Below are 19,491 nucleotides of genomic sequence, written 5' to 3'. Positions count from 1 at the left end.
TGCCTACCCAACCCTAGTGGTCACGGCACATCACTGATATATATATATATATGTGTGTGTGTGTGAAAGATAATAGATGCTGGGTGTTTCCTAGATAATTTGAGGGGTGCAATGCTTATTGAGGGTATGGGAGGGGAGTATGCATCGTGAAATATGCCATCTGTCAACACTTAAAAAGATGCAGTATTGTGATAATGAGGCCTCTCTTTTTAAGTAGGGAATTACACCAGACGAGGGGATACGTAAGTACAAAAAAAAGGATATTTACTGTCAATGATAAGCTCAAAAGGGTTGAGTACTACTACCAGGTGTCAGAGAAAGGCGATACTCTACCTGTATTCTGGTGTCCATCTTCCACTGCCCCTCCTTCGAAGGGAAATTGTAATAAGAGAGTAAGGACAATGATGCACCTGAACCCACAGATTTTGGTATAGCTAATGCTGAGCTAACATAGTATTTAAACACACCGTTTAGTGTTAAGAGCTATTCTACTATAACAACACAGAAGTAATGCTGATTTACCCATGCTGAATGCTAAAAAAAAATCTACTTTTTTAAGTTTATTTTGAAAGAAGCCTTTCAATAACAAAGACAATGACAAAATACAGACACACACACTCTACACAGACTTCTGGCATGTAGTCAATTAAAGTGTATGAAGAGGAATTTCATTACAAATTTACCTTTGTGCTCCTGATCTAACTGGAGAGGAAAAAATGAGTGTATGTCTCGCTCACCTTTCTTTTCTTTCTTTTCCTCCTCCTCCACACCAGCCCCCAGCAGCGTGAAGATGATTCCAGTCTGAGAGTTGACACCCACAGCAGTCACCACCATGCGCCCTGACCCCTCCATCACATGGGTCCCTGACAAAAGGCCAAGAGAGGACAGTCTTTAGACAGATAGAACCATCACTAGCTGTGTTTCCATTACCCTTGGAAATGCGCAAAATCTAAATAGAGCAATAACAACTGGTAATGGAAAAACCTGAATTTCGAAAAAACACTCAAATATCACTCCTAAGTTGTTACGCTTTCATGAGGAGGTTTTTCAGGTGTTTTGATATTGAAATATGTCACAAAAGCGCTATGGAAACACTTTTTCTACAAATTCACTTCAAAGAATGTGACGTACATGGTCACATGACCACTGCTCTCTGAGAAAACATGACGCTGTTAGTGTAGATAGAAGAGAAGACCGGGACATTTCTTATCACTAAATTATTACTACCACATTAGACGTGAAACAACAAAGGAATACAGAGTGTTGTAAGTGTTCTAAGCGTCCGTCTTTCTGCAGCGAAGTCTCGCGAGATGAAATTTCATGGGAGTTGCGAGGCTCCAGCCCAAAACAGCGTTCAATGGAAACACGTTCAAAGTGCAATTGTACTTTGTCGACTTTTAAAAATATCGCTTTTATTTTGCAAAAATCTGTAATGGAAACCCAAATACAGCCATCTTGATTCAGATATAGAAAGTTATTTGTGTTAATAAAGCAGACTTTAACATATCATTGTATTCTAACCCTTACTAAAAAAATTTGAAAGACGCTTAACCGACATCTGAGCAGTAAAATTGTAATTAGTGCAGGAATCCAAACAACGTTGAGGTTGTTGGTTCCATTCTAGCTCAAAAGCCAATGTTTTAAAAAGAAAAAAAAAATACTATCAACATACCAGACAATAGCATCGGGTCTCTGTCTGCAGCCTTTTTGACATGGTCAGATTCTCCAGTCAATGATGACTCATCAATCTTCACGTCGTTACCCTGGATCAACACCCCGTCAGCAGGAAGCAGATCACCTGAAACAGAACAATAACTTTGCTTTATTGTAGTTTAAACGCCAAACATTTTGAAGATTTTTATCTCCCACCCCTCGTAAATATTACACTTTATGTGATTGCCCATTTTATGCTATTTTTATGAGTTTTGAAGATGAATAGTCACAATTTATTTGACATTATTCAATAAAAAATACGTATTTTAGCCATTTTGTTGAAAATGTGTTGGGTTGAGGACACAAATGTTCTCTTTTTAAAGGGAGGTGCAAGACTGATGGTTTGTGCATTTTTAAGAACAATGTGCTATTTTGTGTACATGTTTAGGTCTGTCTGCATCTATTTCAGCTTTTGAATGTAATTTAAATTTCACCATTTATTTTTTTTCTGGTCAAACCAAGGACTCTCAACCTGCCAAGATTAACTTGTTGTATTATTAGATCCATATTACACTATGATGATAACTTTCAAGTGAATATTCCATGAAGGTCTTCCTGGGACCACTTCAAATTAAGTTCATCTTAAACCCAGAGGAACAAACAACCACTGACCCTCCTAATTGAGGCACTTTTTACACACTTACCATATTTTACCTGTGCAATGTCCCCCACCACTAGATCAGCAACAGGCAGCTGGATGACCTGGCTGCCACGGACCACCTGAAACTTCTGCTCTTGCTCGATTCGACTTTGAAGCCCACGGAACTGCTTCTCCTTGGACCAGTCGTTGAAGGCAGTCACCAGCACCACACAGACCACAGATAGAAGGATGGCTGCCCCCTCGATCCAGCCAGCGTCTGCCTCCCCCTCGTCTTCCACGCCGCCCGTTATCGCCCCACAGGCTGAAGTGTTTGTAACAAGCAAATACAGCAGCTTGGTTAGATGCACATATGCAACCTTTCTGTGTTCTATATGTGTAGTAGTAGTATATGAGCCACAGATTTGCAGCTATACTTTCATTGGGACAGTTACTCAAACCAACACCTGGAGCTAAACAAAGCTTTCCCAATGCCATGGAGCTTAATCTCATACAGATGGAAAACAAGGTATTCTTATCTAGATTTAATCTGAGGAACTTTATTACACCTTCGTTACAGCAAATACTGTGCCTATAATACGTTTGGCTCACACTTACAACATACTTATACACAGAGATAAGACGCCCTATAAATGGGGATCTCTGTGACAGTAAATCCAGTGTTAATTTGAGTTCATTTAGGTTTCGCAATCCTTCTTAAAGTTGACTTTTCATTAGACCGTAATCACTTAAATTCATCATCAACTAAACCTGTAGAGCACAGTGTCAAACTCCTGGCCCGGTTGCCAAATCCGGCCCTTTGGAGCATCAAATTCAGCCCGCTGGAGAATATAAAACTGACAGAGAAAATAAATCATTGCGTAAATGAAACACAACAATATTTGCAGGGGCTCACAGTTTCCCCCGGTGCTTATAGCACATGATTACAGTCATTATCCTCAAATTATTGCAAAAATATTTCCCTTAATTAAACAGATCCAGGAAATTTAAAGTAAAGATTCTGTTGGGACCGATATCTGTCACTTCTTGCTTGGATAATGCTGTCAGTTTCTTATATATTTTGTATTTTATGAATACGTAGAAGTGTAAACTAGGACACAATAGTGTTAAAACGTAAAAAGGCAGGAAAAGAGGGAAGACAAGTAAACACAATTGTCATATCTTATGGTGGCATATCTGGTTATGCTAAATATTACTTTAACACAATTTAAAAAACACTAAAAGATCAATTTGGTTACATTTATAGGATATGTGATAATAATAATAATAATAATAATAATAATAATAATAATAATAATAATAATAATAATAATAATAATGCAGTTAATCGTGATTAAACCTAATCGATTTACACCTATAGTAATTATTAATGTAACCAAGTAATGGCAGTTAGACTCATGCACAGTTTTAGTCCAGAAGGACATTATTAGAACTACTGTATGTAACTATATATTTATGTATGTGTGTGTAAAAGATCTAAGTTATTAAAAAGGGTATGTTAATGAGCTACATAGAAATGTCATTTGTAAATTTGTGATTTGACGTTCTTAAGCACTTATTGCTTTTTGTTCCTGCTTTGTTTTAACCAGACATTACTTAACAATCCTCTCAATTAAATACAGCAAGTCCTTTCATATGTAAATGAAAATCATGCACGAACGTCGTTGCCAAACCCATCCAATAATATTTCAGGATTAGTGAGGATTTTGTTTTCTAATGAATAAAAGAAAAACTCACACAGCAATAGGAGATAGAACAATGGGAAGCTTTACTTAGTCTATTTCTATTCAGTGCATTTAGTTGAATGGAATATTAGGGCAATTTTTGAGGATGTTTTTCTGTATTAATTTCATATGATGATTTTACCTATCAAAAATCATCAATATCTAAAGAGAAATTAATTATTTGTAAAATGAATTTATTTTTGCTTCATTACCATATGCAGTAATCATTGTCAATGCAAATTAAGTTATAAAAACACTGAATTCTTTTAGTGTGGAAATCTACAATGAAGCATTTTAAAATTATTTGTAAAAGGCACATAAAATTGTTACACATAAGTTGTTCACTCAACCTGCTAATCAACTGTACTGATATCTGCTGCAGCTAATCCCGTGATTCCCATTCATGGCGCTGCACACTGGAATCGTTCATTTTGCCTGAAGTTAAAAGAAGGCTAATTATGCATCTGCAGATGGGCGCACTTATTATCATTATGATGCCTTTGGCAATTCTCTGCTTTATTTGGATTGGTGATGCAGGGAGCTCATTATCGAAACATCGCAGCTAAATCGACACAAAGAAATCTTTGACGCAGCTGGAGGAATCTCTCTGACGAGCAAATTTCATTTACTAACAAATGTGCGAATGAATAAAGTAGTTGACTGAGTAAAACAAAGAATACGTACACTATAAATCAGGGTTGGGGTCAATTATAACTGCAATAATCACAATTATATTTTTTATTGTAATTTTGAAAATCTTTTGCTTTCGTAATTAAAATTCAATTATATTTGAGCACAGATAATTGACATTGTAATTGTACTTGCCATGAAAATTCTATAAAAAATGTAAATTATAATTTAAAACAGTGGAACCATGTTACAGTTCTATGTACAGTTCTAGTCATTAACAATTACTAAAATATGTTTCATATCAAGTTTTCCCACATTTTACCATTTAAAAAGATTAAAGTCTAGGGGTATACTGATACAAAAAAGGCTCTAGACACCCACACCAAAAATATTAATACCGATATTTTCCTTGATGAGGAAACCTAAGAAGGTAACCAAGAGATAGGATAGAAATGAGATGACAGATAGTATTTTACAGCTCATTTTGGACCTGTTATCATAAGAGATGCTAACAGAAAGCTAACACAAGCTTAACCTTTGAGATTATTTATTTCAAGCTCAATAGTTGTGATTAATTGTAATTAAGAATGTAAATTTAATTGACTTTCTGCAGATAAAAAATAATTGTGATGTAATTGGGGAAAAAAAAATCACTGTAACAGCAATTTAATTGTAATTGAACATAGATATAAGCAACATAATTGTAACTGAAAAATGTAATTGACCCCAACCCTGCTATAAATATTTTTTTTCAAGTAAATGCATATTAATCAGGTTAGATTATTTGAATATTATTACAATTAGCACTGATGTTTCACTTTTTTGTTGCGTTTTAGTCTCTTGAAAGCATTTAATCCTCCTTAACCATCGACTGGTCTTCCAGCAGTGTTTCTAAATTCTGCCACAGCGATAACACAGGGGCGATGACAGACTTTTGCTGACTCAGCAGCTCATTATGGACTCCGTCTCCCTTCCCAGTTTCACAGCTCATAGGGCTGATGAATGTGTCCTGGGAGCCTTAGAGGTTATTTCTCTCAGCATTTCTTCATTAACCTTCTCACTTCTTTCCGCGCACACATTTGACACAGAGCGAACGTGCACACATGCATGTTGAAGCGACGATAAAAAAAATTAGCCTCGTGCTTAATGAGTCTGTTGACCTCTTTAGGAGGTTGCACACAAAATTTAACCTGCCTCACCAATTAAAAAATGTTTGTGCAGACATGTTTGGTTGTTGTGTATCAATGGGTGCAAGTCAGTGAGCACATTATATTAATGTTAAAGTCAAATTATGTTTGATTTTGATTTTCTTTTGCATATTCCTGCTAATTATTCAAAAATGTTGTTGATCAAAATTCAAACCATGACTCCTGAAAGGAGCTGCATCACTCACCCTCTCCACTGCTCTCTCCAGGAGGATGGTAGAATGAGAGGCCCAGGGAGATAAGGGCAGCGATTTCCAGGATAATGAGCGTGACGTCCTGCAGGGCCTCCCATACCAGCTGCAGAAAGGTTTTTGGCTTTTTTGGAGGTATCAGGTTTTTACCAAAGACTTCTTTTCTTTTGTCCAGGTCAGTTTGGGAACCTGCCAGTCCTGAGAGAAGAAAAGGGGAAACAAATAATCAGTACTAAAAGAAGTGCACATTTCCAATGCATCCATCACGAGTGTGATTTATAGATAGCAAAACAGCTTTGCTTACACTTTGTGTTTTCACTTTTTCAAAGGCACTGAAAGTTTTCAGTCACACTGTGGCATTTACATAGCAGGCTAAAATTAGGGAAATCATACGTCCAGTTTTATCCAGTGTCACGGTCTGAGTTTACCTTCGTACTGAGATTATAATGCTAATTCTAACCCTATCCCTAGCATAATCCAATAAACAAATAAAACACGTGTCCGTTCACTTTGAAAACAAAAATAAACAAAAATGAAAAAACATTTTTTAGCAAAAATTCATTTTTTGGTAGTGTGCATGTGCACTCATGCGCGTATATGCGCATATCCAATCTCAGTACGATGTGAACTCAGACCGTGACACCGGACATGTCCAGCTTTCACGTCCTGTCCGGGCTGTCCGAGGATGTTTTACAAAATACTGAAATTGTCTGTGTTTGCCAGATAATAGGGCTGAACGCTTAATTGCATTTGTGATATTATTGCGTTATCATAAAACGCGATTTTCTAATTTATTATTTTTCTTCTTGTCCTTTCTTATACTGTCCTGTTAAGTTCAGAGAGTGTTTAAGAAGTGCAGTCCACATGTTTACATGTTTCATGAAATGTGACGTTCGTTAGATACTCTATGTTTTAGAGGTAAAGCCACAGATTTGTTTGCTTTATTGTTGTAATCTGTGCTTTAAAATTCATATTTTATATTTATTTAAAGTTGAAATAAATCTGAAATGGTTTATTATGAAACAGATTGTTTTATTACTTGTGTTCATTGAAAAATACATGACAAAAGGCCCTTGAAAAAACAATTGCATATTAAATCGTAGTCGCAATATTGAGAAAAAAAAAATCGCAATCAGATTATTTTCCAAATTTTTCAGCCCTACCAGGGAACCTGAACTCATCTCTGTGAACACGTTTATTTAAAAGACTGTAACTCCACTAATATTTGCTTTATCTGGAAAATTTCAGCAGTTTCTGAAAGCTTTAAAGCAGAAGTCTTTAAAGCTAACGTGGTTTATTACAGTAATTTTACTCACGTGACATAATCATTAAAAATGCTGCTTTGTTTTGACAAAATCGTCACACACGAGGAAAAGAGGAAGAAGACCAAAAAACAGTGAATTTAATTGTTTACTGTTCTGTAAGCCTTAAATTTTGTGTTACAGTTTTAATTTCTAGGAAGCAATGTTTCTCAAATTGTTTCAATGATTGCAAAATTTTAAGAAGGCATATATGATATTTTTTAAGGTAAAATTGTTAGTGTATAACAAAGGTGATTGACTTGAGTAACCACTGATTTCAGATATTTTCAGGTTATAAAGAGATAAATTATTTTTTACACCTTATTGACAATAATATGACAATTGTATTTTGCCATTACATGTTAGATTCAAGAAACCAGAGTACTTTTTGAGTATGCCGAGATCAGCCCAAAAGTGTCCTCTTTTTTGGAAATCAAAATATGGTCACCCTACTAAAATGTACTACCTCCTCCAAGCGTCCTGTGGCACTGTGAGTTTTTACTCTTAAATACAGCAACAATAGGGAAAATGTAAAACATAAGCATAAAGTTTGTTTGATGTACAACAAAGAGTAGTGGATGGAGATGGAAAGTATAATAAGAGGAAGAATATAGGGATGCATGCAATAAATGTCGTTGGTTTGATTCAAGTCCAACATGGGAAGCTTGGCACCTTTTAAAAAAAAGCTTCTGAATATTCAAAAAGAAATTGGGTCAGGTTAGATAAGCTACGTTTATTAATCGTAAAATTTTAAGTTTGATGGTGTTAGTAGATTTGTAGTATCTATTAACACCGCCCAGGGGAGCAAAATGCATTTTAAATGAAAAATGTGGGATGGTCCTTTATAATGAATGGACTGATATATCTGATATATCTTCCACTCATACAAAATAATATATGTTTAGAGCCATTCAGCGTGGTTACTAACCTTGAAATTAACTGATATAGTCAGGAAAAAAATATTCAAAGTGTAGGCAGTACACTAGCGTCTTTTAGGTATAAAGTACATGATAGTGTTGTATTGTTTGAGTTAATAGGATGCATCGATGTAAAGCAAACAGGAATTTCATTAATATTACTCAGGTGAAACATTAAACCTTGGCAGCACATCACAGGTTTAAAGACCATTTTTTAATGTTAACAGCAGTAAACTCCTACTGACTTTCTGAATAATATCTTGAGGTGATTTTATTCTCTCTTCTCTTTTCTCGCTTCTTGTTTAACCACACACAAAACCCTCTTTAATTATCAGTCTGCAGTATAGTGGGCTGCATATCTACATTCCTTATATAATACTGCCTAAGGAAAAGGGCTTTATGCTTTGACCCCATCCACCTCCTCATACATTGTGAACTTTTGTTCATAATTTTTCTTTTATAGCGTTTTCAAGTAAGGAACTTTATACTGGCTTAAGGCCAAGTTTGCTTTTGATATTATTTAAAACACTTCACATGAAGCAGTGACTTTATTTGTTATTTAAAAGCACACAATAAGAATACATGTCTGGAACAGTCTGCAATGAGTTGTGAGTACAATTTCCCTGACAAATAAACCAAATAATACCAACAATAATATTAATATCATGGGGGAAATTGGTTTTGTCTGTGGATGTCTACATTTTAATGAAATGGGAGAAGAGTCTCTCTACTTGCAGGCTTCTAACATTACATTAAAGAGGCAGTATTGTGAAAAATATACTAAATAATGGTTTTGCTACAGTGATATACATCCCTTTAGTCTCATTCAGAGAATCAAAGTTGAAAAAGTTCTGTTTACTCTCTCCCTTGTTATTCCACATTTTGTAAAAAGTCAGCCCCAAACGGGCGACTTGGATTTTTCTCACCATGTGATGTCACATGGTGGAAACTCCTCCTCCTGACAATCCTGCCTCCTCCTACCCTATATAAGAATGTGAGCTCCTCCCTCTCAAACTACCTCAAAGCTAAAACAAACACTGTGGTTTAATATAGAATATACATTATACTTTATTGTCATACATGTAAAGCTATATACACAAATTGTGTTCTCTGCATTGAACCCCTCCCTGAGAAGCAGTGGGCTGCCAAGGTGTAGCACCCAGGGAGCAGTTTCAATCAGTTCCATTTTTAGTACCCGTTATAGCTCCTCATATCTCCTTTGACATTATCTGACATGTGACCCAATACGAGGCAGCGGTTGGACTAAACAGTAGACTATTCCAGTAGTGGTGAGGATGATAAGGAAGTGACGTAGCAGCTCTGGTGAGTGTTTGAAAACGCTGAAACAGCTGATGTGATAAACACACACCGTGGAGCAGTGTTTGTCTGACTCATAATCACAATAGCCTCTTATATATCTGTGTGTTTTACTTTAATGTGCGTTTTTTTTTTTTAGCTGAAAACAATAACACAAGTGTGTGCATAACAAAAAAATAAATTGCTATACTGATCAGCTGTTGTGTGGAGTAAGCATCTACAGACACGACCACTCATGCATATGCATGAAGGCTCCAAAACAGTCCATTTTGAGAAGCGTCATTAAACTGACTTTTCAGAGGGCTAAAACTCTGGAAAACCAGCAAGTTTGGGTAAATAAACCTCAAATACTATGTTTTTGGGGTTCTTAGAACAAATGGAGATGAGTGAAAATAGCATAATACTGGACCTTTAAGCCAATCAAACAATCTAAATATTTATGCATTTCACACGCTATTGAGACGTGTGAAATGCTGACTCCTCAAGTCTGATGCAAGACCAAAACCCTCCCAACAATGCTTTCCATCAAAGGTTAACAAAATAAAAAGTTATAAGAGCATTTAATATCAATAAACAACAAAGAGTCCTAATAAAAACAGCTCAGGAATAAGAGAGGATCCTGAGCCACTACCAGCTGCCACTTTTACCCACACAGACCAATGTCTTCAGCATGAATCATAAAGCCTGCAGTGTAATTTCATTAAGTTAAATGACTTGTGGTGATACTGGTCTTATAAATACTAGAAATGTCACTCAGCGTAACACAAGCGGTGCAGTTAGAGGAGACGACACAATCCCAATGAGATTTGGACAGTCGTCCTTTGCATTTCAAGCTGCCCATTACTGGTAGGTATTACCTGTAAATATTAGGAGCACTCCCACATATATTCATTTAAAACCAAGCTAAAAAATGGCTTTGGAGTAATCAGATCTGCAATCATCAGCCCTGATAGTCAGAAGTTCTCTTGCATTTCTATTTACAATATGTATTGAACAATTTAAAGAAATGGACTTGTGCATTTTTAGGAAGGTGGATTGTAAAGTTTTATAAATGTTTTTATACTGTTTTAGAAACATTAGTACATTTTAATTGTATAATCACAGAACCGGGACACGGTGGACTCACGTCAGCTCTCTGTTTATTCACATTACAGGAAGTTCCCTGAACCCCGAAGCAGTGCATTGTGGGAAATGTAGTCTACCGCTACACTAATGTTGATAGATTTGGTTTAAAAGCTGTCCATGGACACTAGATGAAAAATAGCCATTAGGCTAACTCTGATACATTTACTGTAATGTTGATGAAAAATAATAATATAATAATAATAATAATAATAATAATAATAATAATGTAACAGCAGTAGTTTACTATGGCATTCAAGGTTGGGGTCTATAATTGTAATCGAGTAATTGATAATTAATTACAATTATGGTATAATTATAATTGTAATTTAGGAAATCTGTTGCTGTCGTAATCGTAATTAAATTGTAATTGAGTTCAGATAATTGTGATTGTAATTGCCATGAATTCAATAAAATGTGTCACTCATAATTTAATGCTAAACTGGGGAACCAAAGTTAACAATTATTAAAATATGTTTCATAACAAGCTTTCCCACATTTTACCATTTAAAAAAGAAAAGAAATCTAGAGGTATATAGATGTCATACTCAGATGTCCAAACCATAAATATTGAAACCTATATTTTCATTGATTAGGAAGCTTAACATGGTAACCAAAAGATAGGAAATAAATGAAATGATAAATGTTTTTAGTGTATTTTGCAGCTGATTTTGGACCCGTTATCATTAGAGATGCTAACAGAAAGCTAACACAAGAGGATGTTTAAGTTTTATTAGGTTACTTATTTCCGGCTCAGTAATTGTGATTAATTGTAATTAAACTTTAGAAATAGAGAACGCAATTGTAATGTAATTGACTTTCTGAGGGTGAAAAATAATTGTAATTTGAAAAAATGCAAGCCACTGTAATTCGTGATTGAAATGTAATTGAAAATGGATAACTGATGACATTAGACATACAGCAGTTTGCCTTCTGTCATTATTTGAAAATAATATTGTTAAACTTGTAAAAGCTACATCAGTGTTTTATTTGACAGTGCTGTGGAATGTAGTCCATATTTACATCAAGCTTCAACACATCACGAGTTAAATAGCAACAGCAGCACACATCGGCTTTCCTTCTTCAGGTGAACAATAAAAGTCTCAGAGAGCCATTATGTGTTTCCTATAAGCAGACACACAAGGACAAAGCATTTCACAGCAGCGCTCCTCGTCTCTTCTCCTCCCCCCATTCTCAGCCACAGACATTAGCACAGCATTATGTCATGCATGGTGCGTCACTGGGTCTCCCTGGGTTTTTGCCTCCCGACTTAATGTACAGTACACGCCTTTGAAGTTCAACTGACTTATTATTTTAAGCTGAAATATCTTACCACCCTAAAACATGTATTAAAATGCAGCAGCTCTTGTGTTAAAAAGGAACCCTTGGATCAGGAATATTTAAAAAATGCAAAACATGGAATATGAATTAGTAAAAAGTGAACGAGAGAGAGAGAGAGAGAGAGAGAGAGAGAGGACAAAATGAGATTGGCCTGGTTAGAAACAGATCAGTCTATAAATAGCTTCATTTTACATTCTCTTCTAATTGTCTCTGAAAGAAGAGCTAGCATGATCTCCCATTGATCTCCAAAGCACTCTGTTTTACATTATACAAAATCATGTACATGTCCACATGGGTGCCGTGCATACTGCACGCGGATAAATAGGGCTTTGCTTCTATATGTAAATGCATGCATGCCTGGTATGTGTGTGTGTGTGCTAGCTTTGATCACATGATCACCAACAAAGCTTTTGTTAAGCTAACACACACATACACACACACACACCCTGAAAATCCCTGCAATAAATCCAGTAGAATAATGATTATGATATACTAATAGGCCTGGGTAATATATCTAGATTTAAGATATATCCAGATTTCTATTTTGGTAATATAGAACATTTCATTATCACCAATAACTCTATATTTTTACTTCATAGCTGATTTTGAATGAAAATACTCTCTTTTTTAGGAGTTGCTCCTTTTGCTACTCCTCAGAACAGCATGAAAAGCACAGCTGGGTGGGATGCTGAGTACGTCCTAACTCAGACCTTCCCCTCAACAAGCCACACTGTAGAACTCACTCACACGTGCTGTCCCCTAGTGGAGAAAAAGCCAAAAGTTATACATATTGTGCATATAGTTTGCTAATAAATGTGTTTGTGTGGAATTTTGCAGAAGCAAATTTGACCCAGAATTGTCTTTCAGACTTTATTGAGGTAAAAGTATTGAGATTTATATCGTATATATATATATATATATATATATATATATATATATATATATATATATATCACCATTTTGAGAGAAAAAAATAGAGAGATATGAATTTTAGTCAATACCGCCCAGCTCTATATGCTACTACAACATTATGCTCTATTGCCACAATCATTTACCACTGTACTACACACTAAATTATTTTCTGGTAGAATAAATATATTCCAATCTATAACAATACTAGACTAAGAATGGAAAACATTCTTGTAAAATAGCTCAAATAAAAAGGCCACTGCATGTGTTTTCTTCCTGTAGTTAATTCATGGATCACTAATGATCAAACTGAATAATAATGCTAGATAATAGAGGTTTCTCATTAGAGCTGAATGTGAATATCATCTGAGCTAAAACCTGAACGCACTTGTTAAGGGTTTGAAGAGGCAGTGAGAGGGAAGAAAAACTGCAGTGATACACAGATGAGTCACAAATAAAATAAATAAATACATGATTAGTGCTGACTGCATTTAGGCTCAATAAAAGGTATGAAGTTCTAAAAGCTGAACACAATGGCTGGTGACACTGGAACACTACTTGGGTGGTTTGTATGCTTCTAAGCACGTGATTTCACACTTTAGTGAAGTACACACAAATAAAATTGTTTAACAAAGGCCATTTCTGTTCTACTACTTTGACACTTTGTAAAGATCAAAAAAAAAAAAAATGTACATTACTGTAATGTATTGGTGACCTTCTATGATTGGGTTAACATTTAAATGGGTGGAATTAATCAAGTCTACTGACTGAGAAATCAGTTCATCAGTAGGAAATAACACCTAGAATTAGAGTTGGTGTGTATAGCATTACATAACATATTATTGTCCCACACTCACCAAACACTGTCATTAAGGTACGTTTGTATAGTTCCCATAAAGTTATGTTTTATCTAAAACAGGTTTCTGTTAAAAAGAAGACCTTGCCTCATATGTAAATAAATACATGTTAGAAAATAAATGAATTCTTTTAGGTGTAACATTTCCCTCTCTTTTTATATCCTCCCTCACCTTTGACAGCATGTGCAAAAAATAAATACAAAATTAAATAAAAAAATTAAATAAATGAATTATACTCAATTACCAAGGACTATAGATGAACAATAGTCTTCTGGCTAAATCTGGTACATTGTCTGATATTAATGTACACTGTCCCTGTTAAATAAACCAATATATAAAAAATAAATTTTAAATGTAATACCCAGAAGACTAGGATAATAATAATAATCATTTTTCCTTTAATGTTCTTTTTTTTTTTAATTAAATTAAAATTAGTCACATGACTGCATGGATCTGATATTATTTATTATGAAGATCTTACATCACTTAAACTGAAATATTTGAAGATGATGTGATAATGATACTACATGCATTTATGTTAGTTTAAACTTTTTCTGAGATGAAGCTGGATTATCAAAAAAAAAAAAAACTTTTTGGTCATCGTGTCTGAATTGTACCGTAACATTTTTCATTTTTTTTATTCATAAAGAACATGATGGCATATTTAACAGATGCCCTTTTTTTGTCAGTAACTATAAATAGATCATCACCATGGAAACACTATGCCTCCCCCACAAACCCACTCTCTCTGTGTAAATTTGCGTGTATTCTGTTCCTGCAATTTGAGTCCATGATTATTCTCGTCCTTGCAATGTGACACAATGACCTCTAAACGTCCTTGAGACACAAACCTCACCTAACGTTAAAAGTTTGTCATCCATTATTTTCAAAACGTCTCACACGGCAAAGATATCACATGGTAGTCGTATTCTTATTTAAAACCGTGCCAACGAGATAACTTTTCATTTACATCCGGCACTATCCATGATGTCCTAAACAAGTTGCCAGGGCAACAGGGATTCGTGAAGATAATGGCTGATATATCTAACAGTGCAAAAATATTGACACTTTGTCTTTGTTTAATAAAAAAAAACTACTTCCTTTAACAAGTATTCTTGGCATGTAACATTTGATAAAAAATAGTGACTCACAGGGGCCAAAAAGTGTAGAATGACATTAGGCTAGAAGTAGAGAATAACTGTGTAATAAACCATCAGGGGCTAAAAGGTGGGTCATTATCAGACTCTCATTATAAGTGTGTCAAAGTGGCCTAAAGAGTCTCTCTTGAAGAATTAATAATATCTTTTCCATTCGAAAGTGGAATCCAGGCAACAAAAATGAAAGTGACATGCTTTCCAAAATGATAAGTAAACATGCTGTATAACGATTAAAGAGGAGAAAAATGATTATGATAGAGCATACGGAGATAATAACGTTTAATTTATATTCATTTTCAATCCACTGTATTCCTGGATCATGTTGTTTCTGCAGTCTGTAACAGGTTAAAGAAGTGTGACAGACGGCAATCGTGTGGGGGGCCCCCTGGTGGCCGTGGGGCATTAAGCAGCCGCTTAATCCGCCTCGTGGTAGGGCCACAATCCCAGGACATGTGCTTAAATATCATTTTAATCGCTTGAATCCCGTAAAATACTGGCATTTTGTCCAATGTGCATTAATAGCATCACAGTATATGCCATTTTTAAGCAGAAATTCAAAGCACAAACTCAAGACATTGCTAATTTACAACAAAGGCTGCAATTTTGCCCCTAAGACCACATTACAGACCATCACCAAATTAATTCACATGTTAGCATTTAATAGGGGCTATTAAGGACAAGTGTCAAGCCCAAAGGATATAATGACGTCTCAAGGATGGAAAGGGATTTGAATCACCAATCATCTGGCATGTTTTAACTCCTGATATACTGCTACTCCGCCTGACACCTGAAGTGAGCTGGAAAACCTCTGTGACCTGTGCACAACAAAGCAGGAGAGCAGATGAAATACTGCATATGTGCCGTCTACTCCCACTCAATCTCTAAGCTTGTTGGTTTAGAGAAGGTGTTTGGTTTGCTTTCTAAAGAGACTCGATAAACAACCGCATCCTAAATTCTGTTTCATATTCATATTTATATCAATTCTGTTTCATACAGTACATATTATTACTTGAGTTTTCTAAAATATTTTTAAGGCAATTAATATTGTACTTATCTTCTCTTACTGGTCTTTCTTCAGTGCTTTCTACTGAAAGCAGTCTTTGCTGTATCTATTTTCAGTTAATAACTCTACATCCTGCTCCAGTCTTTCTGTTTTTTGACACGGGATAAAATATTCAGAGGTGCTGACAGTTAGCTTGGTCAGCTAAAACAACGACAAATGATATGCATCCTCTCGTGCAACAGTTTCAGTAAAATGTCCTGGTAATAAACGTTATATAGAAGATTGTGTGAACAGAGTAGTACCATTTAACAATCTAATAATCAAAGTTAATCTTCTTCTTCTTTTGCTTCATCCATTCATTTGCTCATTTTACTGTAAAATTCTGAGGACACTGCAGAGTTATTTTTAGACTATGATGTCTTACAAGCCCATGCAGTCCTTGTCACATCTGTGCATGACAGATGTATAAGAAATAAGGAATTCACATATTTTTCCTCCTCTGACTCCATGTTCCCATCACACATTATTATGTTCATTATTTTACTAGTAAAAAAAAAAAAAAACCCAAAACTGCTCACTCACTCACATCATGTCATTTCTATGATGGCGGTACTGTGATCTATATGGGATTGTATGTCTATAAAAGGAATTATTATCTTTGATGTTATTAAAAAAAAAAAATTGTTACCTGAGCATTATGTATATTTGATTATTTTTTATTGTATGTTTTTTTTCCTTTAACCGTGTTCAAATAAATAAATAAATTGATAAATTAATATATAAATAAAAAGAGGATGGCGAGCTTCATGTCTGTCATAGTTGTGTTAAATGTGTTTTCCATGCCTTATATTAGTCAATTGCATTATTATCCAAATGTATAACTGATACATTTTGGTAACAGTAGTAGTCCTTACTGCACTTGGTTGACATTTTCTGTATAGATGTTTTACCTCTCCTCATAACGATTAGATAAAAAGAGAAGTGCCCTTTTTTTTGCAAGATTAAATTGCCTTCAATTCATTAGAACCATTATTATTATTATTATTATTATTATTAGCTTTCTCTGCTGTATTACATGTTTCCTGATTTGGTTTAAAGGAAGTCCAAAGGGTAAGTGTAGAAGAAAAATGAATAGACTACATTTTTTCTCACCAAAGCATGAGCTGGCACAATTATATATTTATACCTTAATAATATTGGTGGAGGTAAGCCACATCTGTAACCACTAAGGATGGGACGATATATTGCGATATTAAAACATCACAAAACTATCGTCAGCGCATCGACACACACCACTGCATGTGCGTATACAATACCCAACAATATTTTATATCAGAAATACTATTATATCATTGCTAATCCTGTCTTACTATAAAGTAGCACGGTGTGCAAATCCTTTAAAGCTGCATTAGGCTTTGCAATAAAAACAAAAATACACTACATCAAGATTGATGTGCAGGAACATTTTCTTGCCCATGATTTTGTTTTTCTAAAAATAGGAATTTAAGTCGATCCCAACAGTCTCTGGGCAACCGCATATCGTAAGTGAATCACTTTGAGCTGAAAATGTTCAAAGAAAATATGCTAAAATGTGTCAGTGCGTCCATGCTAGTATGCATTTGTGTGTGTGCAGGTGTGTGTGTGTGTGTGTGTGTGTGTGTGAAAGCGAGCACTTGGAGAACGAAGGAGAATGTGCGGAGGCAGCTGTATAAGTGGGTGAGTTCTGTTGTCAGGCAGTGAGCTCTGTGAGTCTGACTCATGCAGAAAATGGAAGAGTGGGGTGAGAAAACACAGCTCTGTCTCTCTCTCTCTCTCTCTCGTCGTGTGTGTGCATGTGTTAGATGCAAAAGGAGACGCAGTCACATTCTAAGCAGAGCTACAGATAACTACATCACATTTGTCCTCTTCACTCAGTATATTTATTTGCAGTCATGACGGAAAGAAGAGTTATCGTGAAAAAGATCTGAGCCAAATTCTGCACAATACTGCACAATGCACGACACACTCCTTTTTAGGCTGTGGTGTCAGCCTCGTTGTATTTCACATGCACATAGTGTTCAGGCCAATTTGTTCTTAAGGGAAAAGGACTCAAATAAATCTAAACCAGCGCATACACAATTTCAAATGCTCTCCAAAAACAATGCTTGTATTTTTAAATACATGTGAAAAAAACTATTGTCATTTGCTTTTTTTTTTTTTTTTTTTGTTACACAAGTTACTGAAGAATTGCAGTTTAAATGAATACTTATTTATAGAGTGTAAGTCAGTATTTCAATGCGGGGGTGGCCAGGTCCTGTCCTGGAGATCCTCTATCAAGCATGTTTAAGATGCTATCCTGGTCCACCACACCCTATTGTAAATAGTAGCTCATTATCAGGCTTTCTGTAGAGCTGCAAAATGACAAAATCCTTAGATTTAGGTGTGTTGGAACAGAAATCCATTTAAAACATGCTGGACAGGAGCTCTCCAGGACAGGACTCATAAGCATCCTTGCTTTGAAGCATTATGCAACTTATTACAAAATAAAAAGATCAGTTTATCATTATATTGTATTATTACACATCATTAATAATTTGTATTACAAAATCATCATGTTTCTTCTCATAAACACACTTTTTATGGAACATGTAAAACAACGACTTGAATTTAAAGATGTTTATTTGCTTAATCAGAGTTGGTCACAACACGTGTCTTAAAGGGATCCTCCACTGTTTTTCCATATGTGGTCCAAAACCTTTGAAATGTATATATGCCTAACAATACATATTATTTTGAACCATCTTAATTTCATTAAAGTCTGAGTAAAGTAGAAATAAATTTGTGTTGAGTTTGTTACACGACAGAAACATGTGTCATTGACCACTGAGCCAAATTTGAAAGATGAAAAAATTTGCTAAGAATAGAAAATTAGGTCTCAAAATCATGGAAAAAAAAGCACTTCTCTCTGCTCTGAAACGCTGGGGGCGTGTCAGTTAGAGGCGCTGGAACCAATGTTGATAGTGCTTCTCCCATTGGTTTTCCAAAAGTGCTCGGATCGGGTTAAACGAGGTGTCTGCGGAAAGGTCTGCTCCGCCCAAGTCCGAATATGTGCATCTCTCCGTAGTAGTCAGAACTGTGCCCGCTAGAGGCGAAACGAACTATCGCAAAGCAAAAAGTGTTATGTTCATAAAAAATGTGGCACCAGCGGACGCATTTTATTCCCCCAAGTCCAAATATGTGGTTTGTTTTTGGCTAGGAGCCAAAATGCACCGGCTGGAGGCCGCAACATTTTGGTATGCTTCAGCAGCAGGGTCGGGTTTATGCTAATGATGCAAATGATGATTTCTGACCCGCCCATTAAATCCTGAACACAGTTTGTGAAGCCTAGCTCCACAAATACATGTTTTAAGGAACACATTTCTGACCTATTCAATATGTTTAGAAGAAAATGACTGAATTTGCTTTACACGGTCTTTAACTTTTAAAAATGGGGCAACTTTACCATTTTAGAGCCTGTGTTCCGCGAT

The 19,491-nt window shown here is 35.5% G+C and overlaps 1 protein-coding gene across 13 annotated transcripts in view; it reads right to left on the bottom strand.

The window, feature by feature from the left end:
- The window catches only part of atp2b2 (ATPase plasma membrane Ca2+ transporting 2), a 137,689-nt gene that overhangs the window by 37,746 nt on the left and 80,452 nt on the right, over positions 1-19,491 (bottom strand). For 10 of the 13 annotated variants that reach the window (XM_028445762.1, XM_028445764.1, XM_028445773.1 and 7 more), the window contains 5 exons: positions 6,059-6,259; positions 2,358-2,615; positions 1,673-1,798; positions 738-863; positions 334-366 (listed from right to left, as the gene is read on the bottom strand). In XM_028445762.1, coding sequence (XP_028301563.1) covers positions 334-366; positions 738-863; positions 1,673-1,798; positions 2,358-2,615; positions 6,059-6,259 — 744 coding nt within the window. The remainder of the gene's footprint in view (positions 1-333; positions 367-737; positions 864-1,672; positions 1,799-2,357; positions 2,616-6,058; positions 6,260-19,491) is intronic. The other 3 variants (XM_028445766.1, XM_028445771.1, XM_028445772.1) reach the window with 1 other exon arrangement.

Source organism: Gouania willdenowi, chromosome 5 (assembly GCF_900634775.1).
Source record: "Gouania willdenowi chromosome 5, fGouWil2.1, whole genome shotgun sequence".
Lineage (NCBI taxonomy): Eukaryota > Metazoa > Chordata > Actinopteri > Blenniiformes > Gobiesocidae > Gouania > Gouania willdenowi.
The sequence above is the reverse complement of the archived record's forward strand: the minus strand, read 5'-3'. Positions and strand labels throughout refer to the sequence as shown.